This window comes from Argopecten irradians, chromosome 7 (assembly GCF_041381155.1).
Source record: "Argopecten irradians isolate NY chromosome 7, Ai_NY, whole genome shotgun sequence".
Taxonomy (NCBI): Eukaryota; Metazoa; Mollusca; class Bivalvia; order Pectinida; family Pectinidae; genus Argopecten; species Argopecten irradians.
In genome coordinates, this window is record NC_091140.1 from 14,397,493 (window position 1) to 14,424,727 (window position 27,235).

Genomic DNA, 27,235 nt, shown 5'->3' on the forward strand with positions numbered 1-27,235 from the left:
TATCAGAGTCGCTGTCTGTAGAAGCTTCATGTGTTGAGATAGAATCAACATCTGTAGATACACAGTAAACCGATTTTATGTCAGGTAATGTTTCGGACTCAACATCTGTAGATGCACGATATTCGGCCTTAGGTTCGTGGCTTGTAGTAGAATCGACATCAGTAGATATATGATACACTGGGTTTATCTCCAACGACTTCTCTACATCTGTAGGTGTATGATAACCAGAGTTAGTATCGCAGAATGTAGTAGAATCAACATCAGTAGATATCTGATAGACTTGTTTGAGTTCTGGTGATATTTCTGAATCATCATCTGTAGGCACTTGATACTTAGCATTGTCAATATCAGTTTCAACTTGAAATACAGAACAAGGTGTATGTTTGTCTGTTCCTGTAGGTTGAATAGTATCGGCCTTATCCGAAAAGTCACTTCCAGAATTACTTGACTCTGTAGCAGTATTTTTCCTGTGTTGTTCCCGTGGTTCAATGGGTATAGCGTTTACCTGTATCTTGTGTGTCTTCAAACTGTTCGAACCACCATGACGTTTGTGTTTACGTAATTTAACGTATCCTTTCTGTAATTGTCCATTATTTGTTTCAGCAATGTCATCAGTATCACCATCATATCCATCATCAAACTCAAAGTCAGAATTTAACTGACGGTATGCGACTTGTACTCTGTTGACCTGTGGAAACTGGTTATCCTGAAAGTCAATATTTCCAGTTCTTTCTCCAACATACGGAAAGTAAGGATCCGATACATCAGGACTGTCCAACGAGTCTTGAATGTCATCCCTGTCATCTGGTTCGCGTGATAAAGCATCAGGCACACACATTTCCTTTCCCGGTTTATATTTAACTGTAAAGTTGAACTCCTGTAACACCGCTAACCAGCGATCATAGACGGCACCTTTCAGCTTGTTCGCAAATAGTTGTTTTAAAGGTTGATGATCACATTCTATCACGAAGTGTGTCCCTCGGACGTAAGACGCACAATCAAGAACAGCTGTCACTACTCCGAGAAGTTCCAGCTTTGTAGGTCCATATGATCTCTGCCATTTTGAAAGACACTTGGAACCAAAGCGAATAACACGGGGTTCATGTTCGGTATTGTCAGGGGAAGGGTGATTTTGATATAGCATGTAACCAATCCCGCGACTAGATGTGTCAACTGCGATTCGAAATTCAAGATCAAACCGAGGGTATGCTAGAGCTGGCGATGAGAGCAAAAGATCCTTTAATCGTTGAAACGCTGTAGTATGAGTCTGTGTCCAATGAAATTTAACATCTTTCTTTAGGAGAAAGAATAGCGGATCTGCTACACTAGCGAACTCTGGAATGTATTTCCGAAACCATCCCACTAGACCGAGAAAACGACGCAGAGACTTTGCAGACTTTGGCCGACTGTACTCTGTGATGGCTTTAACTCTGTCCTTAGGTGCACGCAATCCATGGCGCGAAATAACGTGTCCGAGGAATAAACATTCAGTTTGGGCAAAATGACATTTTTTTGGACCCAATTTGAGGCCGGAAGATTGAAATCGTGCAAAGACTTCCTGTAGATCTTTGAGATGACCTTCAAATGTATCGGAACAAATAATCACATCGTCAAGGTAGCATAATGTAGACTGAAATGTTAGGCCACGTAAAACAGTATCCATTAAAAGTTGGAAAGTGTTTGGCGCTGTGGTAAGTCCCATGGGCATACGAAGGAATTTATATGTTCCGAAGCATGTATTAAATGCTGTGTAAGCAGAAGACTGTTCATCAATACCCATTTGGAAGAATCCTGAACTCAAATCGATCGATGTTATGTAATTTGGTACGCGGTTGGTAAATGACTCGGTTAACTCCTGAAGGTCTGGAATCGCATATTTGAATTGTTGTGTCTGGGAATTTAGGTATCTAAAGTCACAACAAAAGCGAAAATGTGACAGACTAGCCTCCTTTGATCCTAGAACACTGTTGTCTGAATTTTGTTTCTTTTTAGACACCAAAACAATTGGAGATGTGATTGGAACATTTTCGTCTGCACGGACAGGGGCAATAACTCCTTGCTGTAATAACTCCTGTAAATGGTGCCGTAACACTTCACGCTTATCAGGATTAAGTCTATAGGGACGTTGATGTTTTGGTACAAAATCAGGTTTAAGATGAACATGGTGTTTCACAACATTAGTAAAACCTAATGATGGTCTATCTTTTGTTACAAAAATGTCTTTGTTCTCATACAAAACATCACATAAAGCATCTCGTTGACGTACAGATAAATGGGAACAGGAATCAATAATATCAAAGTTACTCAAAAATCTTTCAAAATCTGATGAAAAATTTGTACTTTGTACATTATCATTGTCTGACAAAAATTCAGAACTACCAGCACTTTGATTTACACATGTTTCATCTGTACCAAGGGAAGTAACCCTTGCAGTCTGACAAGAATGTTTAACAGCACTTGTATTTTGACCCTTAGTATCTGTGTGTACAATGTAATCATTGGTCAATAATTCAAATTTTGCTAAAACACGGTTTCTAGGTATTGTCACAAGTTCACTGGTAGGGTTACAAATCTTAAGAGGAATATTACGGCTAAGATGAACAGTAACTAAACTACGAGCAACTAAACAGTTTGTAGATAACAAAAATTTGCTCGTTTGACATATTCCTTGAGCACCAATATGTACACTTTGGGGTAACTTCCCATACACTATACTCTCGGTGTGTGGTTCTAATTCAACCGATGACCTTGATCTAACAGAAAATGTTGTAGGGTTGATATGATTCTGGCGAAAGTCTAAAACAACACCTTTAAACTGTAAATAACTTGTACCCAAAATAAGAGGGTGCGAAGTATTATATAAAATATATACAAAAATCCTATGCTTACCATAAGGAGTAGCAACCTTAACTTTAGCAGTACCATACACTTCAACTTTCTGATCATTAGCAAGAGTTATCTTCTCATTAGTATGAGTTACTCTGATTTGAGATGAAAAACTATTTTGTGGCAGAGATTTGAACAATTTGTAAGACATAATATTAATAGAACTGCCACTGTCAAGTAACGAGGTAATCTGTACATTATTAATAGTGACAGGAAGATACAAAAATGAAAAATCATTGTGTGTAAAAGTTTCATCATCACTTGAGCTACATTCATCACTATCTATAGTGTTTTTCCCTGTATTAACATTATGTGCATTACTACACTGGTATTCTTTGTCATTTTGTTCATCAATATCACTGTCTACATCACTGTGAGGACAATGGTCACTGTCACTGTTCCAGCGCGTAGGTGGTGGACTGCGGTTTCGACGGTTTACACCCTGTATTGACGTCCTCGTCGACTGGCGTCTGGGCCGATCAAGTTTGGGTTGTTCCCTGGGAATGGTTGTGGATTGAAGTTTGGGTTTCCTCCTTGTGGTGAGTTGATGGGTGGTGGTGGAAATGGAAATGGTGGTGGGACCAGTGGTGGTCTCGCTGCTGAAGTATGAGCACCATAATGAAGAAAACAGTCATTGGCCTTGTGACCAAACTGCTGACACAGCTGACACTGATTAGATACACTGGACAAATTTTCAATTTGCTTTGACAGTTGTTCAACTTGTTTTGAGAGTACATCAACTGTAACAGTCTGCGCTGTTGTAGGTTCCAATCGCTGTGTTGGTGTTAGTGGAATCTTGTCCCCACGAAAGTTGTATGCCTCCCCCATACGTGCACTTTGGAAGGCTTCTTCAATGGTTTTTGGTCTACTTACGCGTACAAAGAACTGTAACTGGTCAGGTAGTCCGTCAATGAACTGTGTCATCATATCCATGGGCGATTTTTCGAGTCTGTGGCCCTTCTTGAGGATCAGGCCATAGAAGTCTTCCAATAACATGCCTGGCTGTAGGGCTAGAGTGTTGAAAGACCTGGTTTCAATGTATAGAGAAGCATTGTTGTTGGAATTGTTTATATATGACGCACGAAACATTTTTTCTAACACATTCCAGCAACCTCCATGAAGGAAATCCTGGCCTTCAAACCAGGTATGGGCGGGGCCTGCTAAGTAAAGCGAAAACGCGGCTAACAGTCGAGAACTGTCAGCGGTGTCATTTAAGTCTAAGCCTTGAAGTTGCATAAGGGCTTTGAAGTCTGATAGAAATTTTATTGGATCTTCATGGGGATAACCATTGAATTTAGAAATGTTTATTGGAAATGGTTGTACTGTGTGTGGTTGAACAAACGATCTTGTAGAGTATTTTATATCATTGTCATGTCCAACGGTACTCGTTTGAACGGCATCAAAATCCAAACGCTGACGTACAGGCGATGTATCGAAGGAAGGTGAGCCAGAATTATCATATTTCTCACGGGGAGCTGTCAAGAATGGGTTGGTGAGCGACAGTGACATATTGATGATATTCTGTTATTTCATGTATATATATAGTCAATAAAAGTTCATGTTCACTTCATTCACATAAAACAATACGTGGAGGGTGTCAGTTCAGGTATGAGAATTCCCGCCAAAATAACCACGCGGTATTATCCACTAGCCAACTTCAGGGCGAAATAACTGGCATTCAACTTATTTTCCGCAGACATACATGCATGAAATGTTAAGTCAAGTACATAAAACCTTCGGATTCTCCACCATATGGCAATGTGAGAGGTTGGCAAATGCTGTATCGGGTAATTCTTCGCCAGATAAACGATAACACGTTGTAATGTCCGTATCCGGATTACCCGGCACCGGATCCTCAGATATAACTATTATATGTTACATCCGGGCATGTATCGCGGCTTCCTGTGAATACAGTAATGGACGACAGCATGGTTCGTTGGTCTCATTTATAAACAACAGTAAGAACATCACAATGGCGACGAGGAGTGTAAGAAATATGAATCAATTTGAATTGTAATAACTTCAAAAGAATATCACGCCGGTCAAAACCCCGTGTGATTTCTTGTATTGACAATTATCGAACGAAATATTTGTAACCACGTGCGTACACTTTTCCCCCCTATTTACACATGGCGACCAGTTTACCTCAATTCCCGTCCTTTATAGTACACGGGGAAGGTTCGACATCGGTAAGATGGAAAAAATGGAAGGAGAGACTAGACATCCTTCTGGTTGCAATGGACGTCATTGAAAATAAAGAAAGAAAAAAGGCATTATTGTTGCATTACGCAGGGGAGGAAGTACAAGATGTTTTTAGTACGCTTCCGCTCTTAGGTCCCCCAGAAGGCGAGGACCTAGACGTATATAAACAAGCTACAGAAGCCCTGCAGGCCTACTTCACGCCGAAAAAAAACCGCGAATATGAAAGATATAAATTTCGCCAGGCTAAACAAAAGGAGGGAGAAGATATTATGACTTATAATACTAGACTACGAAAACTTGGGGAGAATTGTGAATTTCTTGACCTTGAAGAAGAAATAAAATCCCAAATAATTCAGTCCTGTTCTTCCACACGTTTAAGAAGACGTGTCCTAAGAGATGATGATATGACACTGGGTGATATTTTGAAATTAGCACGGTCACTAGAATTGAGTGATGAGCAGACAAAAGAAATAGAAAACAAGCCTGAACAGATCAACACTATAAGAAGGAACCAAGGCAGAACCAGAGATACAAAAAGGGGTAATAAAGAAAAAGGATTCACGAAGCAAAATCAAAGACATGGTAATGGATATCAGAAGACAAAAGATAAGTCAGCAGAATGTTATCGGTGTGGAGGAAGCTATCCCCATCAAGGACAATGTCCAGCAAAGGGTAAGAAATGTAACAATTGCCAAAAACTGAACCATTTCAGTAAAATGTGTAGATCTAAGAAGAAAGAGTTAGTTCACAAGGTAGAAAAAGGTGCAAACCACCAATATGACAGTTCAGGATCTGATGATGAATATGTATTCCATGTCAACACGAGGAATGCTGGACAACCAAAAGCTGCTGTTATCATACACGGTATGCCGATGGACATTATAGTAGACACAGGTGCCACTGTCAACATTCTGGATGAAAAAACATTCCAGTCAATGAAGAGTAAGCCTAAACTACAGAAATCAAACACAAATTTATACCCATATGGATCTGGTGAGCCTATCGATATAGTTGGAACATTTGAAACAGAAATAAAGTCCAAAGCACAGAAGACAAGCACACAAACTACAATTTATGTCGCAAGAGGAAACTTTGGTTCACTTTTGAGTTACCACACAGCCATAGCCCTATCAATAATTCCAACCATTCGTGTTGTTTCAAAGTCTGAGACTGACTCAATTATAGAAGAATACCAGGATCGGTTCGAAGGGATTGGCAAGATAAAAGATGTCCAAGTAAAGATACACGTTAATGAGGAGATCCAACCAAAAACACAACCTCACAGAAGAATTCCCTTTCACATGAGAAAAAAAGGTTGAGGCCGAAATTAAGCGCTTAGAGGACCTGGATATTATCGAAACTGTTGATGGCCCCACCCCATGGGTCTCACCAATTGTCGTGGCCCCTAAACCCAAAAATCCAGAAGAAATAAGGATATGCGTTGATATGAGGTTGCCAAATGAAGCCGTACAGAGAGAACGACATATAACCCCAACCATCGATGACATACTGGTTGATTTGAATGGGGCAACAGTCTTTTCAAAACTTGATTTAAACTCAGGCTATCATCAGATTGAGCTTGCTCCGGAATCAAGATATCTCACAACCTTCACCACGCATGTAGGCCTACGCAGATATAAACGTTTGATTTTTGGCATATCATCAGCGTCAGAGAAATTCCAAGCTACACTTCGTGACTGCCTCAACGGAATTGATGGTGCTAGGAACATCAGTGACGACATCATCATTTTTGGGAAAGACCAAGAGTCACATGACAAACGTTTGCGCAGTGTCATGCAGAGATTGAGGGAAAAGAATATAACTCTCAACAGGTCGAAGTGCGAGTTCAATAAAAGCGAAATTGAATTTTTCGGCTATGTCTTCTCAAGTAAAGGCATCTCAGCAGACCCAAAAAAAGTGGAAGCTATCCTCAACGCTGAATCACCAAGTAATGAAGCAGAAGTTCGTAGTCTCCTTGGACTCGCAAATTATGTCTCAAGATTTATACCTAACTTTGCGACAATCACCGCTCCTCTACGTGCACTTACCCACAAAACAGTAAAATGGAATTGGGGAAAGGCAGAGGAAGAATCTTTGGAAATGTTGAAGGAGAAACTAATTGGTGAGGCCATGACCTATTTTGATCCAAAGAAGGATACCAAGATATTTGTTGATGCAAGTCCCGTAGGACTAGGAGCCATATTAACCCAGGATAACAAGGTCATACAGTATGCAAGCAAAGCATTGACTGACGTGGAGAAAAGGTATTCACAGACAGAAAAAGAGGCCCTAGCGATTGTATGGGGATGCGAGCATTTCCATCTCTACCTCTTTGGCTCACCGTTTGTGCTGGTTACTGATCACAAACCTCTTGAGGTGATTTTCAATAACGCCAGCAGCAAGCCTCCTGCTCGTATTGAAAGGTGGAGACTAAGACTACAACCATATGATTTCAAAGTAGAATATAGGCCAGGAAAAGATAATCCTGCAGACTACATGTCGCGACACCCCACGGACACATTCAACGCAGCTCGACACTCAAAGGTTGCTGAGGAATATCTTAATTTCATTGTGAACCATGCAGTGCCAAGGGCAATGACTCTGAAAGAAATTGCTGAGGCAACTAGCAAGGATGATACTATCCAGGAAGTGATTGAGAAAATTGTGTCTGGCAGATGGAAAGAAGATTTTCGGAACTCTGCTGCAAGACAATTTTTGAGGGTGCGTGAGGAACTCACCGTTACTTCTACATGTCATGGAAGTATACTGCTACACCAGTCGCGAATAGTAATTCCAACAACACTTCAGCAACGTGTAATTGACATTGCTCATGAAGGTCACCAAGGAGTGGTAAAAACTAAACAACTCCTAAGAGAGAAAGTTTGGTTTCCAGGAATTAACGACATGGTAGAAAATCTATGTAAATCATGTATTCCCTGTCTAGCCAGTACCCCATGTGACAAACGCGAACCGTTAAACATGACGTCACTACCTGCAAGTCCGTGGACACACGTTTCAGCCGATTTCAGTGGACCGTATCCAAGCGGTGAATATCTACTGGTAATCATAGATGACTATTCACGTTTCCCTATTGTCGAAATAATTGGATCGACGTCAGCAAGGTGTGTCATTCCAAAATTTGACAAAGTTTTCTCAGAGTATGGAATACCAGAGTGTTTGAAAACCGACAATGGACCGCCTTTTCAAAGTGATGAATTTAAAACATATGCACAGAACACTGGTTTTTACCATCATCGTATAACACCACTATGGCCAAGGGCAAACGGTGAAGCTGAACGTTTTATGCGCACAATAGGAAAGGCGATCAAAGCTGCACGAACTGAAGGACGCAACTGGAAGCAGGAGATGTACAAATTTCTCCGAAATTACCGCGCTACGCCGCATTCTTCAACAGGGATTTCTCCCGCACAGGCACTGTTCGGAAGAAAGATGCGAACTAAGCTTCCAGAGCTAGCGACAAAGCTACCAAAGGCTTTAGACATTCGTCTTCATGATGAACAATCAAAACAAAAGATGAAACTGTATGCTGATCAAAGAGCAAGTCACTCAAAGATAGAACCCGGAGACCACGTACTAGTGAAAACAAAGCGAGAAAACAAATTTTCTACGCCATATGATCCTACTCCATATGAGGTAGTAAACAAAAAGGGTACACAAATCACTGCACGGAGAGGTACTGGTAATGAACATAAGATCACAAGGAATTCGTCTTTCTTTAAGAAAATTGAAGGAGGAAGAGGAGTTATTGCTGTTCCGGAGGATTTGGATACAAATCAGAACATGGATGAAATGTTTGAGAACAACAGACTTGATGATGAACATGCTGAGCAGGCTGAAGATGTAAAATCTAAGACACAAATTGACATTCCCAGGCGTTCCCAAAGACGTAGATTTCAGCCGCAGCACCTGAAAGACTTTATTACTAATTGATAATGTTTTGTAGTATATAGGGACCAGGTAAATACTCCAGCACGAGGCAGAATAATCCTCGGTATTTACCTATAGGCGGGTAGAATACCTAAGCCTATTAGATTAGAATTTAGAGTTAGTTTTTACAGTTTAGTTTATTTGTGTTTTGCTACAATTCGGTGTTTAAAGTGTTAGAGACTGAGTTCAAGTGACATTTACCTGTTATAGTGATCTATATAGTTTCAGTAGTTATATTTCAGTACATGTATATTTAAGTTCAAGATAATTTGAGAACTTTCAAGTGACATTTCAAGTGAAATTTCTAGTCATAATTCGTAAAGTCAATTAATGTCCATCCTGTTCGTTATAGTTTCTAATATAGAAAAAGGAGGGATGTAATGTCCGTATCCGGATTACCCGGCACCGGATCCTCAGATATAACTATTATATGTTACATCCGGGCATGTATCGCGGCTTCCTGTGAATACAGTAATGGACGACAGCATGGTTCGTTGGTCTCATTTATAAACAACAGTAAGAACATCACACACGTCTTCTTGAGTCTATCTTTATTCTTCTTGACGCTTCACAACAACAAACATAGCAATGACCCTGATTAAGGATACTAAGAAACGAAACGGACATAATTTAAATATCCGGATACCACTTTGATAGTCATACACAGTACACATCTAGATTTCGCTGATTTATTGTGATCGAATGATCGATTTCCTTAAAAAATATGTATTTAATAGTGAATTGTAATAATCATAAGCATCATCTTTTCCCCCAATTTTACTGTTAAAAAATACCAGCCCTTCGCCTCTGAGTCGCGAATATGAATCCCGTGTGGAGTAGTTGCCAGGCACACATTTGTAATGCTAGGTTTACACTTTGTTCCCGGTGGCCACGGCAGCCCCGTTTCTGGCCACCGCCGTGGACAAAACGTGGTGACCGCGAGACAACGTGAGACAACGCAGAAGGACGTGATAGACAATTGCAAACGTGAGCGGTCGTGATAACCGTATATGCCGTGCCAGGTTTTTAAAACTGTCAAAAAATTTGCCACGGCAGTCACGGTACAGATGGAGAACGCCACAGGACGTAATAAAACGGGATTGACGTAACAAAACGTAACAGTGCGTACGAGGCCGTAACAGAACTTAAAGACGGTCCGTGGTGGAACGGGCAGCAAGCACGTTCCCCAGAATCTCACGGTGATTTCAAGTTTAGTGACGTTCTGTTGCGTTGTTTCCACGTTTTATCACGGTTGATGCAGATTGGCTGCACGTTTTGTGCCGTTTTGTCCAGGTTTGTCAAGGTTTTTACGGCAAGCTAAGGTGGATGAAAACCGTTTTGATGCGTTCTGTCAAGGCATCTCACGGCTTGTAGCGGTCTTACGTTGCAAGCAAAATATGATGAGGTATCATTGCCTGGCCTGGTACATATTTGCTACTTCGTTGAATTGTTTGTATTAGTAAATAGAAATGGTCATTATCAAACACATTTAAACCCTCAAATTATACCAAAGCTATTATTGCAAAAGGCAGATTAAATGAGTACAGAAAAAAATATTTGCGTAGAAACACTTGGCTATAATAATTATATATTTATACCAAATGTGGTTTTAACAAATTTTGTAATTATAACGTGTTTGAAATGACATTTTCAGCTATAAATATTGTTTCAGTTGCTCCAAAAAGCCCGGCATCAGACTTTTATCCTAGTAAGCCTTGGCGGACCGTGAAAAAACGTATTGGAGTTCGATCAAAACGTGTAAAACGTAGCAGACCTCATCAGATCGTAACCGGCCTAGAGAGAACGTAGTGGTATCCTTGATAGACCGTGCTAAAGCCGTAGTGTTCCTTTAACCTCCGGGAACAACACTTTCCCCTATATCTACGACCCACCACGCAATCCGTAAAAGACCGTGGCAAAACTTCACAAGACCTAGCTCAACTTGAATACAGATACAAAAATAGCCAAAATTCCACGGCTCACCACGTTTCGGGCAAACGGGGCTACCGTGGTCGCCGGGAACATAGTGTAAACCTAGCATAAGCGGGTTTTTTTCTCCGGATACTTCGGATTTCCTTCCTCATGTTCACCTGACACGTTAAGTTCATTTAACTAATAAAAATTAAGGACAATTAAGACTCCCCAAAACGTCTGGAAATATGCTATTTAACCCCGAACGTACACGCGTACTACATATATGTACATACGTAGATGGCTAGTCGGGTCGAAAACTAATCTAAAGGAGAACTTTAACATTAATGGAAATGTCATCACTTTTTCATGACACTTTATATTCAGGCCTTTTAAAGCTCTATATGAGTTATCAATTCTGTTGATCTCGTTTAATGTTCATGAACGTCCAAACGTTCACCAGAGACACATTCCGAATTATCCTCTCAGAAAAATTATAGTACAAATCGGATATGACCAGTAGTACTGTTAGGTGATAATGCATGAAACAACTGTAAACTGTAATAAATGTACGTATTGTCTAATTTGATGTGATAGCCCTGCAGGTAGGGCGTAAGAATTGTACCTGCTGCCCCTATTGCATGATCATAAAAGGCGACTAAATTTAGGATCTTATCTTTTCTCTTCTTCTTAACTGACTTTATCTTTCCTAAAGCCTCCCTTGGCACCGCCTCACTTTTGGCCTTGAGTTGAGCGTTCGCCCCAGTGAGGAAGGCTCTGGGTACTGTCCCCTGGCCGAGACGCACCAAAGTCTATAAAAGTGGTAGTTTCTGCTCCGGCTTGGCGCACAGCAAACAGGGATTGGGACGACTGGTTCGCCCGTTGTCAGTTTAATGTGACCGGTAGGGGTGTTTTGCTTGGTGTCTCATACGTTAGTTATATATCACTATAAAAGGGCAACAGTTCAACTATACAAGAAGACACACCATGAATATGCCGCAGTCTCCCAAAACACGCACCTCGCACAACATGGGAGGCCGTCCTTACATGACCATAGCTGTTAATAGGACGTTAATTAATCAAACAAACGATATGAAATGGCTGAACGAAGTCTACAATATTGACAATGGCGGCATGTGTTAAAAGAGAGCTGGGAATAAAAGAAGTTTGAACACATACAAGGGATATAGGTCACAAATGTAAGATATTACACTGCAGTATATTTATCATATCAACATTGTATAGCGTCATTCAGTAATGATAAGATGTGTACTTTAATCAACATAAAGCAATGTTTCGTTATAAAAGTTGCTCAAATGCTGAAACAAAGATATTGGCTTTAATCAAGTTTTAAAGTGAGAATTACATGTATAAATCAATGGCTTTAATAAAACATGCGAACGATATACCATTGTATACGTCTAATAAATTTTTTTATTTGATAAGTTAGATTTGACACGAATTATCGAGAGGAGTCTGAGATACTTTTTGGTGGTTTTAACTTCAGAAAGAGGGCTAGAAATCATCTTTAAAAATAGTGGATCGGTTATAACCTACAAGTATGGGCCAATTTGATTGTAAAGAAAGGTAGATAACTCGTACAGGCTTACATGTATTTGAATCAAACTGGGTTTCTAAAGCTCGCACTAAAAAGTAAATAATCCGTTTTATATTAGGCACTTGTTGGCAGCTGAACACGTTAGTCAGTGTAGACAACAATGGGGACTGTGACTAAAGGCCTTGATATAGACACGGTGTGGTAAATATCAAGATATTGATTTGAATACAATATGAACTATACTTGTATGAATACGTCGCTTGATCTCTACAGTGTCAGATCTATGCGTGTCTGTCGTACCATCGTTGGCCGGTGTAACACCGGGAATTTATACGTATCCTAGTCGTATTTACAGCACACCTTCGCGACACAGTTATCCCGTAGTACATATATTAATGTATGTGTGTATACGTACGTAGCTGTCAGAATGTTACGATCGTGGGGCCCGTAGTCCCCGGCCTGTGACTTCCATTAGTTAGTACTGAGTGTACACCCTCGGGATCAACTCTGGCTGGAAAGAAATAAGGTTACCCGGGTCCCCGGGCTCATCGACACGCGGACTTTATTTTAAAGATCCAGGTAAGTCTGAGTTTATGTAGGTCACCATTTCTCCATGACTTGTTTCGGTATGTTTAGTTTCGATATATAGACCTTTTTATTCTTATATACATGTACATGAAACAATGAATCATGTATATAATACGTTCATATTGCCAAACTATTTAGATATATATGTACATGTGTTATGACAAATATGATATTAGTATGAGACATTCAAACATATTGCCTTTTGTTAGTACACACGTGTTGATATTATATGTGTATAACACGTACCGGTATATTTTTTGTTGACTATGTTTTGTTTGACAGCTGCGTCGACTGTGCCATATGATTTGTATACTGTACGTACACATACGTGCTACATTAATATGACTAGTAGCATTCATATGTTTTGCCTACCAACTATGTATTTACATGTACATGCATATATTTGTCTTGGCTGTGTCGTCCTAGGACTGTAAGCCTGTAAGCAATGTACATGTGTAGCGTTACTGGACTGGATCGAACATCGGCCTGCAGGTAGAGCATCGACCGACTGGTGTTCGGAGGTCCTGGGTTCGAGCCCCGCTATATATTATTGACCATCCACATACACGTACGACAATGCATACCTATACACATACAATGTATTAATATGTAAATCTGGTCCTCTATATCCATGTCCCTACCTCTGGCTATGGACGTTTACAATTCTTGGTTTTGAAAATAGTGGCAACACAGGTCACTTTGATTTTATACTTATGGATACCTTGACCCATGTGTTGAAACTTGAGTTTGTTTATAGATAAAAGATATATGATAGTACATTCGTTCTTTTTTATCTTTGATGAGTATATATATAGTAGATAACTAACAGGTATGTCTACGAGTATCTTTTAAAATGTCCAGCGTTAAGATGGGAAGAGAGATTCACGGTCATGTGTATACACAAGTGAGATTTTACTTGTGTATCAAGACCATTTGTCTTTATTATGACATGGAGACATTTATATTCTTCGTCCATATGACCGCTCCGTATATGACCCCAACTCCACTTTGACCCCGATACCTCGACTTCAGATCTGAATTTTGATTCATCTGTGTGTGGCCTTGACCTTGAGTTTGCTTTCTTTACCTTTGTGTTCGAACCTTTGAACACTTTGGTCTTGTCTTTGACTCAGAAATGGTAGGGTGAGGGGTTCGGCTTTTTTGGTCATTTATTCCTTTGTTTGTGTAGTTTGTCCCAGTCCTATTTCTATAACCTTGACCTCTAGATGTTCTCGTCTGTGACCTTGATACTGTGATCACCCTAAGACCATGACACATCTCTCTCACGTTAATTGACCTTGACCTCTAGTTATACATGTATATAGCCATCTTTATTTTTTGACCTCGACCCCAACCAGACTTCATTGAGAAGAACGCATATTGACCCCGGTCTCGTGCGCGTGTGCTTACTTTCTTTCTGTACATTTCATGACATAGATATCAATAATGCTCAACAGCGGTTAATCATTTAACACCAGTGTCCAGAGAGATCTTATCGTGATTTTACACGTGTATTTCATGTTCAGGAAGCAGACGTATAGTAGTAAAACCATCATGTAGCGTCACAATCCATAAGAGTAGAACGCCTAATACTACACGCCAATCAAACCTACATACAATAAAGGTCTGTGTTTACGCCTATAATACCGAATTACTTTCCCTAGTTGAAGATATGTTTCGGGAGCCAGCACTATAACCATTGACAGTCCAGCATTGAGAGACAAGAACATGTACGTGTATTGTCTATAGTTAGAGATTGGCAAGAAAATCTTCGGTGAAATGAGAGATAACGTCTAGTGCTGATTAGACTTTCGAGCATAACACGGAATTCCTGATGATTAGTATTAGTTTCTAGACTCGAACTGATAATAAGAAATTATTTTTCTTGTGTATTAGAATATTATACTTTCGGCCAATTCTATAAATAAAGTAAGTAGTGTTAGAAAAAAATGTGCTACACAAGATATGTGGACGTCCATTTATAAAATCCTCGTAACTTTTCACCTTTCACGAAATTTCTGATAAATATCGACAGACTGCATGTCTGTTTTGTTTCCAGCACGTGCGCACATACACCTGTTATGTACATGCACTTGGTATGATAATGCAATGATTTACTTGTTATCTTTAAAATCCGTCAAAAGTTCTAGATCAAAACTGTGATATATGGTGCATACCACCAAAGGATTGCTAAAATTGATGTAGACCTTTCACTCATGAAGAGAAATGATCAAAAACGAAAACTTATTGGAAATCGATATGCATTTAAAACATGAGAAAGACATCGTTGTCAAGAAATACTTTACCATGACTCATAAAAGTGCAATAACTTGATTATATTGAGTAGAGTAATAAATTTTTTTTAATTATATACATTGTCAATATGAAATATGAATATCTCAAGAGCTAAATGTAGTTATTGAGCGGATACAAATCTGTATTTTGCTTATTATTTTTATAACAAAATCAAGCAATACCTACTTCCTCCATAGTTCATTGAGGGTTTTAATCAGTGGCGTAGGAAGATGAAACGTAATGGGGCCAAAGGTCCTCAATATTTCGTAACACCCCCTCCCCCTCGCGCGCATCGCACCCACAGGGTGATAATTAGCGTGCGAATTTGGGGGATCCGGAATATCCCGTGGAAAAAATATTACGATTCAGAATAGCTTAGATGAATTTTACGATGCATTTTGTTGATTTTGCGAGCGCCGAAGGCGCGAGATTTTGGTGTTTTGGGGGTCCGGGAGTTTCCCCCGGATAAAAGGTTACGATTAAGAATGGCTGAGATGAGTTTTACGATGCACTTCGATGATTTTAAAGCGTTTTTAACACGGTTATATATCGTTCGATTTAAAGTTACCTACATTTAGAAATGGTAATTGTGAGTGTCTTCAAACCATTATGCACCCCTGCTTGATCTGAACATACCGGATTCACACCTTCGGCACATTGTTATGTAACTCAAAATAATTAAAGGAATTGATTGTCTTGCTAAGACATATAAACAAATTAATCTTTTAAGAAGCATTTTTTGAAATAGTATAACCCCTTGATGGACATTTTAGTCTAGTGCGTATGTATTGAATTTTCATTATTAAAGATTTGAAAATAACGTACTTAAACGTTTTAGGAAACGCGCCGCGCAGCGGAAAATTTCTTAAATGAAGTACAAAAATGTGCAGGAGGACCCTTTTTTCTTTCAAATGTGCATTTTTACCATACGAAGAAAATTCCTTTCTTGTATAGCCTTCGTTAACGAATATTTCCAGCCTTTTTCAAATTTCTATAGTTACGTTCAGTAGATTTTATAATACATGTAGGTTTTGGATTTTCAAGAAATATACTTGTTTGTAAGAAGGAATATAAGTTTACATAAACTGTAAGTGATCATCTTTGCAGTATTCAATCAAAATTCTATTTCCTAGTTTTGTTGTTTTAGTAATTTCCTACAATGATATCCGATGAGTACCACTTAGTCGACAGTAGCCGTTAATACATTTTATTTCATAAACCTATGCTGAAAGTACCATATTTTCTAGACCATGTCACTTCCAATCTTCGATGGTAACAGTGTTTTTTTTTACATCTGAACACTCCATGGATTTCTATCACCTTCATTTTGATCAAGGACAGTCACAATAACCTTTTGAGCGCATCGAAGAAACACACCATTTGTTTTATAATGATAGACAAGCGACAGTGAATATACTGTGAGATTATTCATAACATTTTGGTCATCTGTCATGGTGGCGTTTTGAATTTCTAGTATTAAAGCTACACATAATATTTGATATGTTCTATATCATTTCATTGTAGACAACAAAGCGATTAAATAACTGATATTATATTGATTTCAAATAGCTAAGCTGACATATACCTTCCAACTTATTTGTTGTATGTTGTAGCATGGAAACTGTATTGCATATCTGATGTGGTACCTGGATCATCATTTGCCAATTCCCATCCATGTTTTTTTATAACAACTTACCTTTATTTCGCTTCCAATTGCAAACACGACGTGTTGGTTTGCTTTGGTTGGTAAATTCTTACTAACTGTCGAAGTCATTTGATAAGGTCGTGTCAGGCTTTTGAAGCCAGTAGGTTGCAAATGCTAACGTTGGTCTTGAACTCGCTTACCAGCGACAGAAGATTACATAGTAGGCCAAATAGAATGGTAAACATGTTGACCACTAGGCTGCCGTTGCCATTTATACTTTAACTTGCGTATGTTTCATACGTTTCAAACATCGTAAATCGTCATAGAACTCCTTTCTATGTGGCCAAATTACCATGTTTACATTTATACCCAAGAGACTTAAAAATAACACGGTTATTTGCATGATTGTGAGCACACCATTTTCCATCCAATACTACATAGCCTTACGGCACTTCCGGTTTGTATATCAAGACATTGGTTTGGCAATTGTAACGAATAACCTGGTCCTTTTTACGTATAAGATACTAGATCGAGGTCGATAGAACTGTACTAAGTAATTGTTGATATACACACGAATCGATACGCACTTTAACTTGTGGGAAGGAATCGGAACTCCAAGTAGCAATTCTGCCATGTTCCTAAATCTAATCACCCTGTGGAAATAAAAACATTCTCCGGAATTGGACACGATTCCTTGCCTAAGTGTCTTGTCCAAGCGATAGATGACATTCCAAAATCCAACATTTCCGGATCTTCGATCTAGTTCCAATCCGGAAATGAGACCTTTACCCACATTTTACGCTTTGTGTTGACAATTCAGGCCAAAGCATAAAACGAAACCTACTAGGATCTTTAGCTTGAGTGTCAACGGATAAGGTTTGCATGGTGTAAACATAAACGATACTAACTTTGTCCGGGTGTTGTGGTCATTTGATTGTAACACTTGTGTGTCCTCGTAAGTGTCATCTCTGTAAGATAACGTGAGTAGTCTGCCCTTGATAGTCGTGTGTGATGATACACATGCTAAAAGTGTTATGTTTAGAGGCTATTGGTGATGGCACTGGGGCAGTATATGACACAAATACTATAGTTACAGTCTGATTCGGTCATCAATTACATTTTGACGTGAGAATAATCCAATACTAAAAGTACTTTAAAGTAGTTGTAGCATGCAATGCTCTGTTACAAAACAATTCAATCTCTTTTAATGGAAATGCATACTGGTATGGATAAGATTCTATGTTCAGGTTAGTTTTCAGACCTTAGCTACAGTTAACTTTATCGATCATTGTATAATGTTGTTTGAATGAGTGACATACAATCACCTAAATCGCCCAAATTTAAACTGTAAATCTTCTGAGCTGTCCTGTGTATTTAATTAAAAAGGTACATTTCTTTTCTATTGGGGGTACCGTCCCAAATGAACCGTTCGCTTCAACTAGAAATTCGTTACATAAAGTACATATATATGTATCAATATGCATTTTTTCGTGGATATACGTTCGTCTTAATGGATGGTTAGAAATATCTTTGGTTATCATTAAGTTGTATTTCGTATATTGTTCACTCTAATAACCTGTAGTTAAACATACAATGTGTGAATATAGCTGCATAATATGACGATATATGTGTGATATTTATACGCCTGACCTCGAATACATGTATTTTACGTTACCTCGAATACATGTATTTTACGTTATACAGTATTGAAAAGATTGATTTTTCTCATTTAAACAATTATTGTTTGAGCTAACCAAAATATACCCCATCTATAGAACAGATTCCGATATCTATTCTGAATGTTTATTTTGTACGCTGGCAGTCATAACGTGGCTATAAACAGGACTCCTTTGGGTACAATAAAACATTAATTGTATTATAGGAGCCTTACATATATACCGTCGGGCTATATATATACGCAAAAGCAACCCTGATCAATAATTATTTCCATACTAACACGGGGCCTACGTGTGTACACTACACACATAATTGTCTTGATCTAATGTGCCTTATCCACCACGGATGGTTTGGCGATGTAACCGCAGCTTTAAATATCACCTAAACAGTAGCATACATGTGCTCAACTCCTTCAAAACTGCATTATGCATCATAAATCTTTAAAATCTTCCTTTCGAACGCTTCATGAATGCGATGAATGGCGTCATTCATATTTTCAGGTCAACTGCATTTAATACCTATGTTTGCAATATTTTTCTATAAAGTTTCATGTCAATTTAACTCGCTCAATTTGTTTCATAATGGCCGTTTTCTCTTGTGCGATTTATATATTTCGATTTAATGTCTTTCAATTGGAGTGCGCTAAATGTGTAAAATTGCAGTATCTAGTACTGCCAGAACATAAATTGCCTTTAAATCATTGTTGTTATGTATTTTCACACACGGTTGCTGTTAAATGTTTAATTCTCAAATGAAGCCATTCCTTTCAATATGCTTCCGTATACAGGCAGAGCTAACGAGCGAATATTGCGTTTGGTTTCAAATTAAAGATTCCGACCTGGATCATGTTATATTATCGATTTTAGCTATAAATGGGGGGCATTGTTTACGTGTTGTCGTCAATATCATCATCCCTATTAGCAAAACAAAGCATGGGACGAATACAATTCTACACGTTCAATATTTGAAGGTAATTTGGAATCTTGTCGCTAGCAAACTAGTTTGCCAGCTGTCACACTAGGTGTTGAAACTGACCATTGTGGCCATGTGGTCAACATTTACCCGTATATATGCTAATTAATAATTGAAAGAAATTTGACTACCGAGAGGAGTGACAGGTGCGTGATGGTGTCGAAGTATCGAACGTAACAAGTACAATAGCAGTGCAGTTTATGTAACGATTTCGGTCGCACATTGACGGTATAGCATATAGAGGACTAAAAAAACCATATCAATATTGTCTGCATACTTTATTATATTTCAAGTGTTGAAATTGCAGGTCAGTTATCATTTTCAGATTACATTATTTTAGAAAAATAACGGACATATTTTCTGTTATTGCATGAGTATTTGAGCAAAATTCTAGGAGATGAATAAAAATGGTATGGTGTTTCCTTTTAATTAATAATCAATGGAAACTTTCTAATCAAATGACGTATCATAAAATGAAATAAAAACGTTGTGTTACGAAGCAAAATCCTAGCTAACAACCACGAGTAATTTCGAGATTCAGATTGCAATAATCATGTTTGTTATGACGATACATATTAAGCTCGTAATTCAAATATCAAAGAACATCAATGTTCCAGTTTATGTTATTATTGTAATGTTTTGACATTTCATATAAAGAGCAACGCTTCATCAAAGTATCAGTTCGTCATTAAAGAAATTATGTTCTTTAATGCATTAGCATGTTTACGATGACATAGCTTTTAAGACAACAAACTACTGTATCCGATATTAGCAATCCTAATGAGATTACTAAACCATATAGAAACTAGAACAATAGAGGCTATTACATTTGACATACATCGTAGTCTCATGACCTTATTGTTTATAATTCTAGATGACAAAGCAGTTTTTAAATAGTGCATTAGAACTTGTATGCTTCCAACATTTGTACTTTTGCGATCCATCCGCTTTGTGCTGTAAACTGCATTGGATCATTTGTACTTTTGCGATCCATCCGCTTTGTGCTGTAAACTGCATTGGATCATTCGATCAGCAACTGTACCGCCGATCGCTCCAAAATCATTGCCACAATGTAATATGCTTCTGTGCTTGAAGTGTATGAGATTCGACCGTCGAAGCAGCACTTCTTTAGTATGTAGACAGGCGTCGAACCGTGAACTCCTCAGAGACATTTTGTTAACAACAGGTACCTGCTGTGTATTGACCATCGTTAGGAACTACTGACCATTTGTCGATATGTTTATACTTAGGCCACCGGACTATCTCCACATGTACAGACACTGGGGATGACACATCGTATAACTCTCATCATAGGCGTTGTCGAATACTCATGTATATATGACTTCGCTCAAAAGGTTTAGTCAGTACGTTAATTATGTACTAACATCGATTTTTTGTTATTATTTGAGCACTCTCAGAGCGGAAACCAGCAATATCTGTGTTCGTTCTTTAGGGTTCTTCATAACATACACACCGAATACTCGTTGTTTAAAATCGATGGTCGTGTGCTATATAAAAAAAGCCCGAATGTGTATCTGCTAATGAGCTTTAGAAGCCATGTGTTGTGTAAGAATCTGTTTTACTGTGTTGTGTGATTCTTGTTATGATCATTCTCTATAATGGCTGTTTGACATCCAAGGTGTATTGATGTCTGTGGATGCTATTGACAGGAGCAACGCTGGCTCAGTAGAAATGGAGGAAACAGGGAAGAATGGAAACGTTGTCGTGGATATTCCCCAGGATCTCCCCAGGGACACACTTCCTCCACCAACTGGTGGGGGATTGGAGCTGGAAATACCGGAAGACAGGAGGAGTAACACTAGTCGCCGTTCCAGTCTCCCCCCTCCGCCAGATGCACACATCCCTCTGGAGGAGGGAAACACCAACGTGCCTCCCACCTCACGATTCAAGTATGTAAACCATACGACTGTACGACTGTCATATACGAATCATTAACATTAAGCATGTAATTATTTTCATTCATATTGAAATTCTATTCTCTATTAGTCATATTCCAATGTTTTTGTTTATTGTCTAATGTCAATATAAATAAAGATAAACAATATTCAATATTTTTTCAGAAGTATTGATATTGATGGGTGATGAAAAAAACCGCAGAACGTTTCATTACTAATCAAAGTTATAGTGTTTGTCATGCTGACTGTTTATAATGAAGTTATAGTGTTTGTCTTCATAGGTTCATTTTAACCATGCTGACTGTTTGTAATCAATAAGTATTGAAATTTGCTTTCATTATATATATCGACTGCACCCATAGGCCAAAAAGAAAAACAACGTATATTTTGAAAATATCGATCTGTCAAAATATGATACTTGAAAATAACATACGATTTTCATCAATGAAACGGTGTGTTTCATTATTCGAATCATTAGATATTGTATTTAATGAGAGTTTTCCAATACCAATTGCAACATCACATTTCATAATATAGTACTATACCCCTTTTACACGCACATCAATGCCACGATGGACAGTCAGAATGAACACGCTGGCTATGAATATAAACATTATCTTATCATTATATCCTTATGTATACAAACAGAACCTATCGGTCGAGTGGAGGACGTTGATTTATAAATAATAGATAGTAACATTTGTCCGTACTTGTTTAGTTCATATCGACACGCCCCATTACCAAAGTCATATCGACCATCATTGTCTATTTGTAAACGCTAATGTGATTCCAGAAACATTTAATTGTGTATTGTTTAAAAGACGTCAATAATTACAAGAGTCATTTAGTGCCAAGCAAACATTTAGATATTCTTTATAATAGTAAAACATATATAAGATCATGTTTGTTCTCTGAAGTCACGTAATGAGACCTCTCGAACCTTCAGTGCAGTTTATCTTGTTTATATAAAGAACGCTTAATCTAGCTGAAATCTTGTTCAATATTGGACTGAATCTGTGTACACAAAAATATTGTCCTACAAGTTTGCTTTGTGAAGTATAACAGTCAATTTACCGCCAATGCTATTTGTCTTTGGGTTACTAGATGTTAGGCAGTACATTGATTTGGCAAAGTAAATTACATCTTCAAGAAGAATTTATTAATGCCATTAAAAATATTGATTATAAAATCTTACCGTGCAAACAGTATTGCTTACTATCACATTACAAACGATAAATAGATTTTGGCTTATATCAATACATTTTACACCAGATTTCCGGTATTATTTTACATTAAAATACCATGACTTCCTATTCCGAAAAGGACATCGAAGTGAACAAATTTAGAAGAAGAAGAAGTCAAGTAGTTACAAAATTTGTTGTATTATCAAAGTATTTTTTACTGGATATGCTCATTTGTTGATTACATGAAAGGTTGATGCCAACTGCAGAGTTGATTTGGTAACAGAACGTTCTTGTTGTTTTCAGACGCTGTCGATGGAAGGTGAAAGCACTTGTAGAACATCTCCTTTTCCGCCTTTTCACCGTCATTCTCATCCTCGTAGATATTTCTCTCGTCATCATCGATTTCTGTGCTGATCTGGACGAAGTGACGTCACAAAACATCACTATTACATCTCGTGTTATCATTGGTTACTTCGTATTCGAGATAATTCTCCGAATATTCGCCAAGGGGTAAGCATCTTATAGAGATATTTGATATAGATATACAATTTAATCGATCTGATTAAAATACAGATCCTTAATATCACTACGTTTGATAGGAGGATCTGAGAAAATCTCGTTAGGGGTCATGTCCTTGTCATCTTTGGATATGGCCAAGCAAATTGCTGCTGTCAAAATTTTGACAGTGAATTTCAGGGGACGGAATAGTTTGAAAATCTATCAGTATTATTTCGGTTTACGTAGTCATCTCGCCAAAAGAGCACAACAAAGCTAATAGTATACGTACATGTATGTTAGGACGAAATGGCGTTGTCAATTGATATTGCTACGTGCAGAAAATACATTTGATCTTAATTACTCTTGGTATAAAGGTCATCCGAACATGACCCTTAAACGGATATTGTCAGATCCTCTATTGAACGGAGTGGTTATAAAGATGTGCATTTTAATCAGATTGACAATTTAGTTCGAATATTTATCAAATGGTGGGCATTCTTCAAAGTTACTGATACCTTAGCAATGCGAATATTTGCAAAGGATATCAACTGTATTCGGTGTTGTAGATACATGTTTTAATGCTGATATATTTGTCAAGAGATAAGCTTTCGACAAGTGGTTGGTGTTAGTCTTACAGATAATATTTACAATGGGAATATTCGTGACGGAATGAACCTGCTTTATCATAGGTCTTTTTGTACACAGATTCAACAATCGATGAATGTGTTTTGTTCTGATGTTCGAGGTTAATGTATCAAGTTTTGTAGATCTATGTTAATTGAACTTTTACATTCTTAATTTTGAAGAATTATCTTTCTGTAGCGCAAAACTTTTTCACTTGTTTTATGTTTGTCGACCATTGAAATGGTCTTATAAAATCATAATAAATCATAAGAGCATGAATAAATTAAAGACTCTTTCATATGCGTTGTTTTTCTCAAACATTACTGTAAAATAAAGCCTCCTTATAACCTTTGATGGTGCAGAGCGCTCTCTCTTTATATATCATACGTGAAAATAACATCCTACTTTGGCTTACAACTTTGTTAAGTGGTTTGAACAAAGTCTGGAAAGCGAAGCGATTTTCTGTGTGTATTAACACCACGATGTAGTGTTTTTTGCGTTCATTGTCGATGAACTGACATATTAATGATTTATGTTTGTAGCGTCAGTTTCTTTAAGAACTGTTTTGACGTCACTGACATGGTTATAGTACTGGCCACATTCATCATCGACTTGGCGCTTAGTAACTATGGAAGGTGAGTGACTAATGAAATTAACGTAATTTTGACAATTTCGAGATTCCATCTATGTTAAGTATCAGCATGCCAACATATTAAATTCTATTAAAGATAATATGATATCATCGATTCAATTATTACAATAGTTCAAATATATAAAGAAATCGTACGTAATTTCGTAAATACTTTTAATACAGGAATTTAATACTAGTATAGAATTTATTTGCTCAAACTGAATACATCTTAATCTAAATCGGCGAGGTGACTTAACGGATTCCTAAACGTCATGATGATATTACACACTAATTCCTGACTTATAGGTGGGGCGTCGTGGGACGGACCTTACGTATCATCCGAATTGGCCGAAGTGTTGTGTTCATGATTCAACAATATCGTCACGTGATCAGCGCCACCAGAAAGACTGTATCACAAAACAAAAGGCGGTATCTTAAGGACGGATTCGACCTTGACCTTTGTTACATTACAGGTTAGAAGATTTCGCGTTTTCTCTTGAATTTATTAGCAGATGCTCTATAAACTTTCGAGATATAAGCTTCTCTGCATCCTAAATATAATATTGACCTTCTATATTTCTGTCGTCTGCAATCAGGGCTCAGTAATGTTGCTCAATTTTCCCCTTCGTTCTGGATTACTTTTTCTACATTACACACTTAACCTCTGACTTTTAGTGAGAGTTAACATACGTCCTTATGTGTTACTATTTTAGCCTTCTAGAACACAACCGCAATCAGCATATTGCACAAATTTAAATACTACCAAACCAAATACAGCCATAGATAAAAAGCATCATCATTTCTGAGTTGTTCGTAGATTGTTATAGATTATCGATGCAGAAGAACACAAACTGTTTCTTCCGCATGGATAGCTGTCTCTCTGGAAAGCTAGGCGAGTAAAGTTTATGTTTACTTGCCCTTTCAGAGATATTTGACATTTTAGGTAGAAATAATGTTTGTTTGATCAGCAATTATAGAGCCCGCAGTAATGCACATTGTGTATAAAATGTGTTCCTTACTAAGGTATTCCATTTACACACTTAACTAACATCTGTTTTAATCCACAGAGAGAGTCATTGCTATGTCATTCCCATCCACGGGTATACGGAAAATGTACCGGAACCCTATCAATGTAAGTACCAACGCACGTGCAGGCACGTGTATTTTGTATTATGTCAGAAGTGGGGGCCTCTCAATACACTGCCGAAATTCTCTGTTCATAATGTGTCTCTTTAGAAGTTCACATATGTGTTTCACAAGAGATGGTACCATAGAGAAAGCACACTCGTGTCTAGTGGATGCTAATGACGACAACCCGCTTTTCTGTGCTTGTTGATTAGTAGTGTCGTCTTTGCAGGATTGTCGATAGCATAACGTTGATGTTTATTAATATATATGCGAAAGATCCAGCTCTCAGCTGTTGCGGATAAAAAATCAGAGATCTATTGTTTACTTTTATAGTTATATTTTATAATCGGAGTATAAACTATTATTCTCTTCTTCTTGCCAGATGTAGCTTGACGTGATACATACTGTAACTATTATTAGCTAACGTTCTAGTTTATGATATCATTGATACACTCACAAGAATGTACTTGTTTGACTAAGAGTCACACAGTACATGTATTCTCAGTACAGATGTGAACTATTGGAAACTATTGCTGCATTTATCGTAACAAAGACCAGAGACATTAATAAAGTTTTGTTGTATGTAAACAGTCTCACCGTTAAAGGTAGATTTCGCCCAACCTAATATTTTTTCTATAAAACCCTAGTAACGAGAGAAAAGACAAAAAATATATTAAAAATTCCTCAATTTAAATTTCTGAATGCGTATGAGATTAAACAAATGCCTATTAGTGATAATCAACCGCAACATATATGAAATAGGATTGAGTAAAACTAACTATTTGTCATTATGGAATTCCGATGACAGTTGTATATCGCGAATTCACCAACAGGATAGACCCTCTATATAATATAAATACTATGATTTTACTTGTTGTTTCTTTCTTTCGGGAGACTGTGGAGAGCCGTAAAAATATATCTTTGTGATAGGGCAAATGGAACGGTATCATAGAGATGACTAATGCTTAAAACCTCCTATTGTGTGATACTGAAAGATTATTTCTGTTTAAATACTGTATACCCGGTAATTTTTAGGGGGATGTTTTCGCAATTTATCGGAAACATAAGTAATGGTGTTATACATGCATGTATATATTGATCGCCTGACTGCAAAATTCCGATTCGTGATTTTTTTTATGTCAAAGTCGCGATTTTTACCTGCGATATTAACCAGCTACATATGTATTATGTATGCATAATACAGGACGTCAGCTACTTCAATTATTAACACAAATGTATATGAAACCGATTCCGTTCAGATAGGCTTCAATAAAGGTATTTGTTATCACATGAAATTATTAATATGATTTTTTTTCGGTTTGATGCTAATTTTGTAGTTTTACCGTGTGGAGAATCAGTATTTCTGATTAGCTATTTGAAAAAGCACGGACACATATATCAACAACTGATAACTAATAGCATCCTGACATGAAAACATAAATAATTGATCGACGAAGGAGTCACGGGTATTTTACAGAACGACCTACAGTGATATCTCATTCTATCTTTTATCAAATACCAGGAATAACTACAATCTCAAATTTAGATTTCAAAGTGTGAAATAAAAACTAA

At 37.7% G+C, this 27,235-nt stretch overlaps 2 protein-coding genes across 3 annotated transcripts in view; both read left to right on the top strand.

The window, feature by feature from the left end:
* The first annotated feature begins 5,015 nt into the window (after positions 1-5,015).
* On the top strand, positions 5,016-6,407 carry LOC138327038 (uncharacterized). The gene has a single exon (XM_069273029.1). The coding sequence runs from the start codon at positions 5,016-5,018 to the stop codon at positions 6,405-6,407; it is 1,392 nt and encodes a 463-aa protein (XP_069129130.1).
* A 6,186-nt stretch (positions 6,408-12,593) lies between these two features.
* Positions 12,594-27,235, top strand: part of LOC138327626 (phosphatidylinositol 3,4,5-trisphosphate 3-phosphatase TPTE2-like) — a 32,927-nt gene continuing 18,285 nt past the window's right edge. Inside the window, exons 1-6 of one of the 2 annotated variants that reach the window (XM_069273886.1) lie at positions 12,594-13,084; positions 21,353-21,592; positions 23,086-23,292; positions 24,447-24,539; positions 24,842-25,008; positions 25,603-25,667. In XM_069273886.1, the coding sequence (XP_069129987.1) occupies positions 21,375-21,592; positions 23,086-23,292; positions 24,447-24,539; positions 24,842-25,008; positions 25,603-25,667 (750 nt within the window). In that variant the 5' untranslated portion in view covers positions 12,594-13,084; positions 21,353-21,374. Of the gene's footprint in view, positions 13,085-20,734; positions 21,047-21,352; positions 21,593-23,085; positions 23,293-24,446; positions 24,540-24,841; positions 25,009-25,602; positions 25,668-27,235 lie in introns of those variants that run through there. The other variant, XM_069273885.1, reaches the window with a different exon arrangement.

Bases quoted from the DNA above. Each gene is read 5' to 3' on its own strand.
- LOC138327038 (XM_069273029.1), top strand. From the start codon at position 5,016: ATGGCGACCAGTTTACCTCAATTCCCGTCCTTTATAGTACACGGGGAA.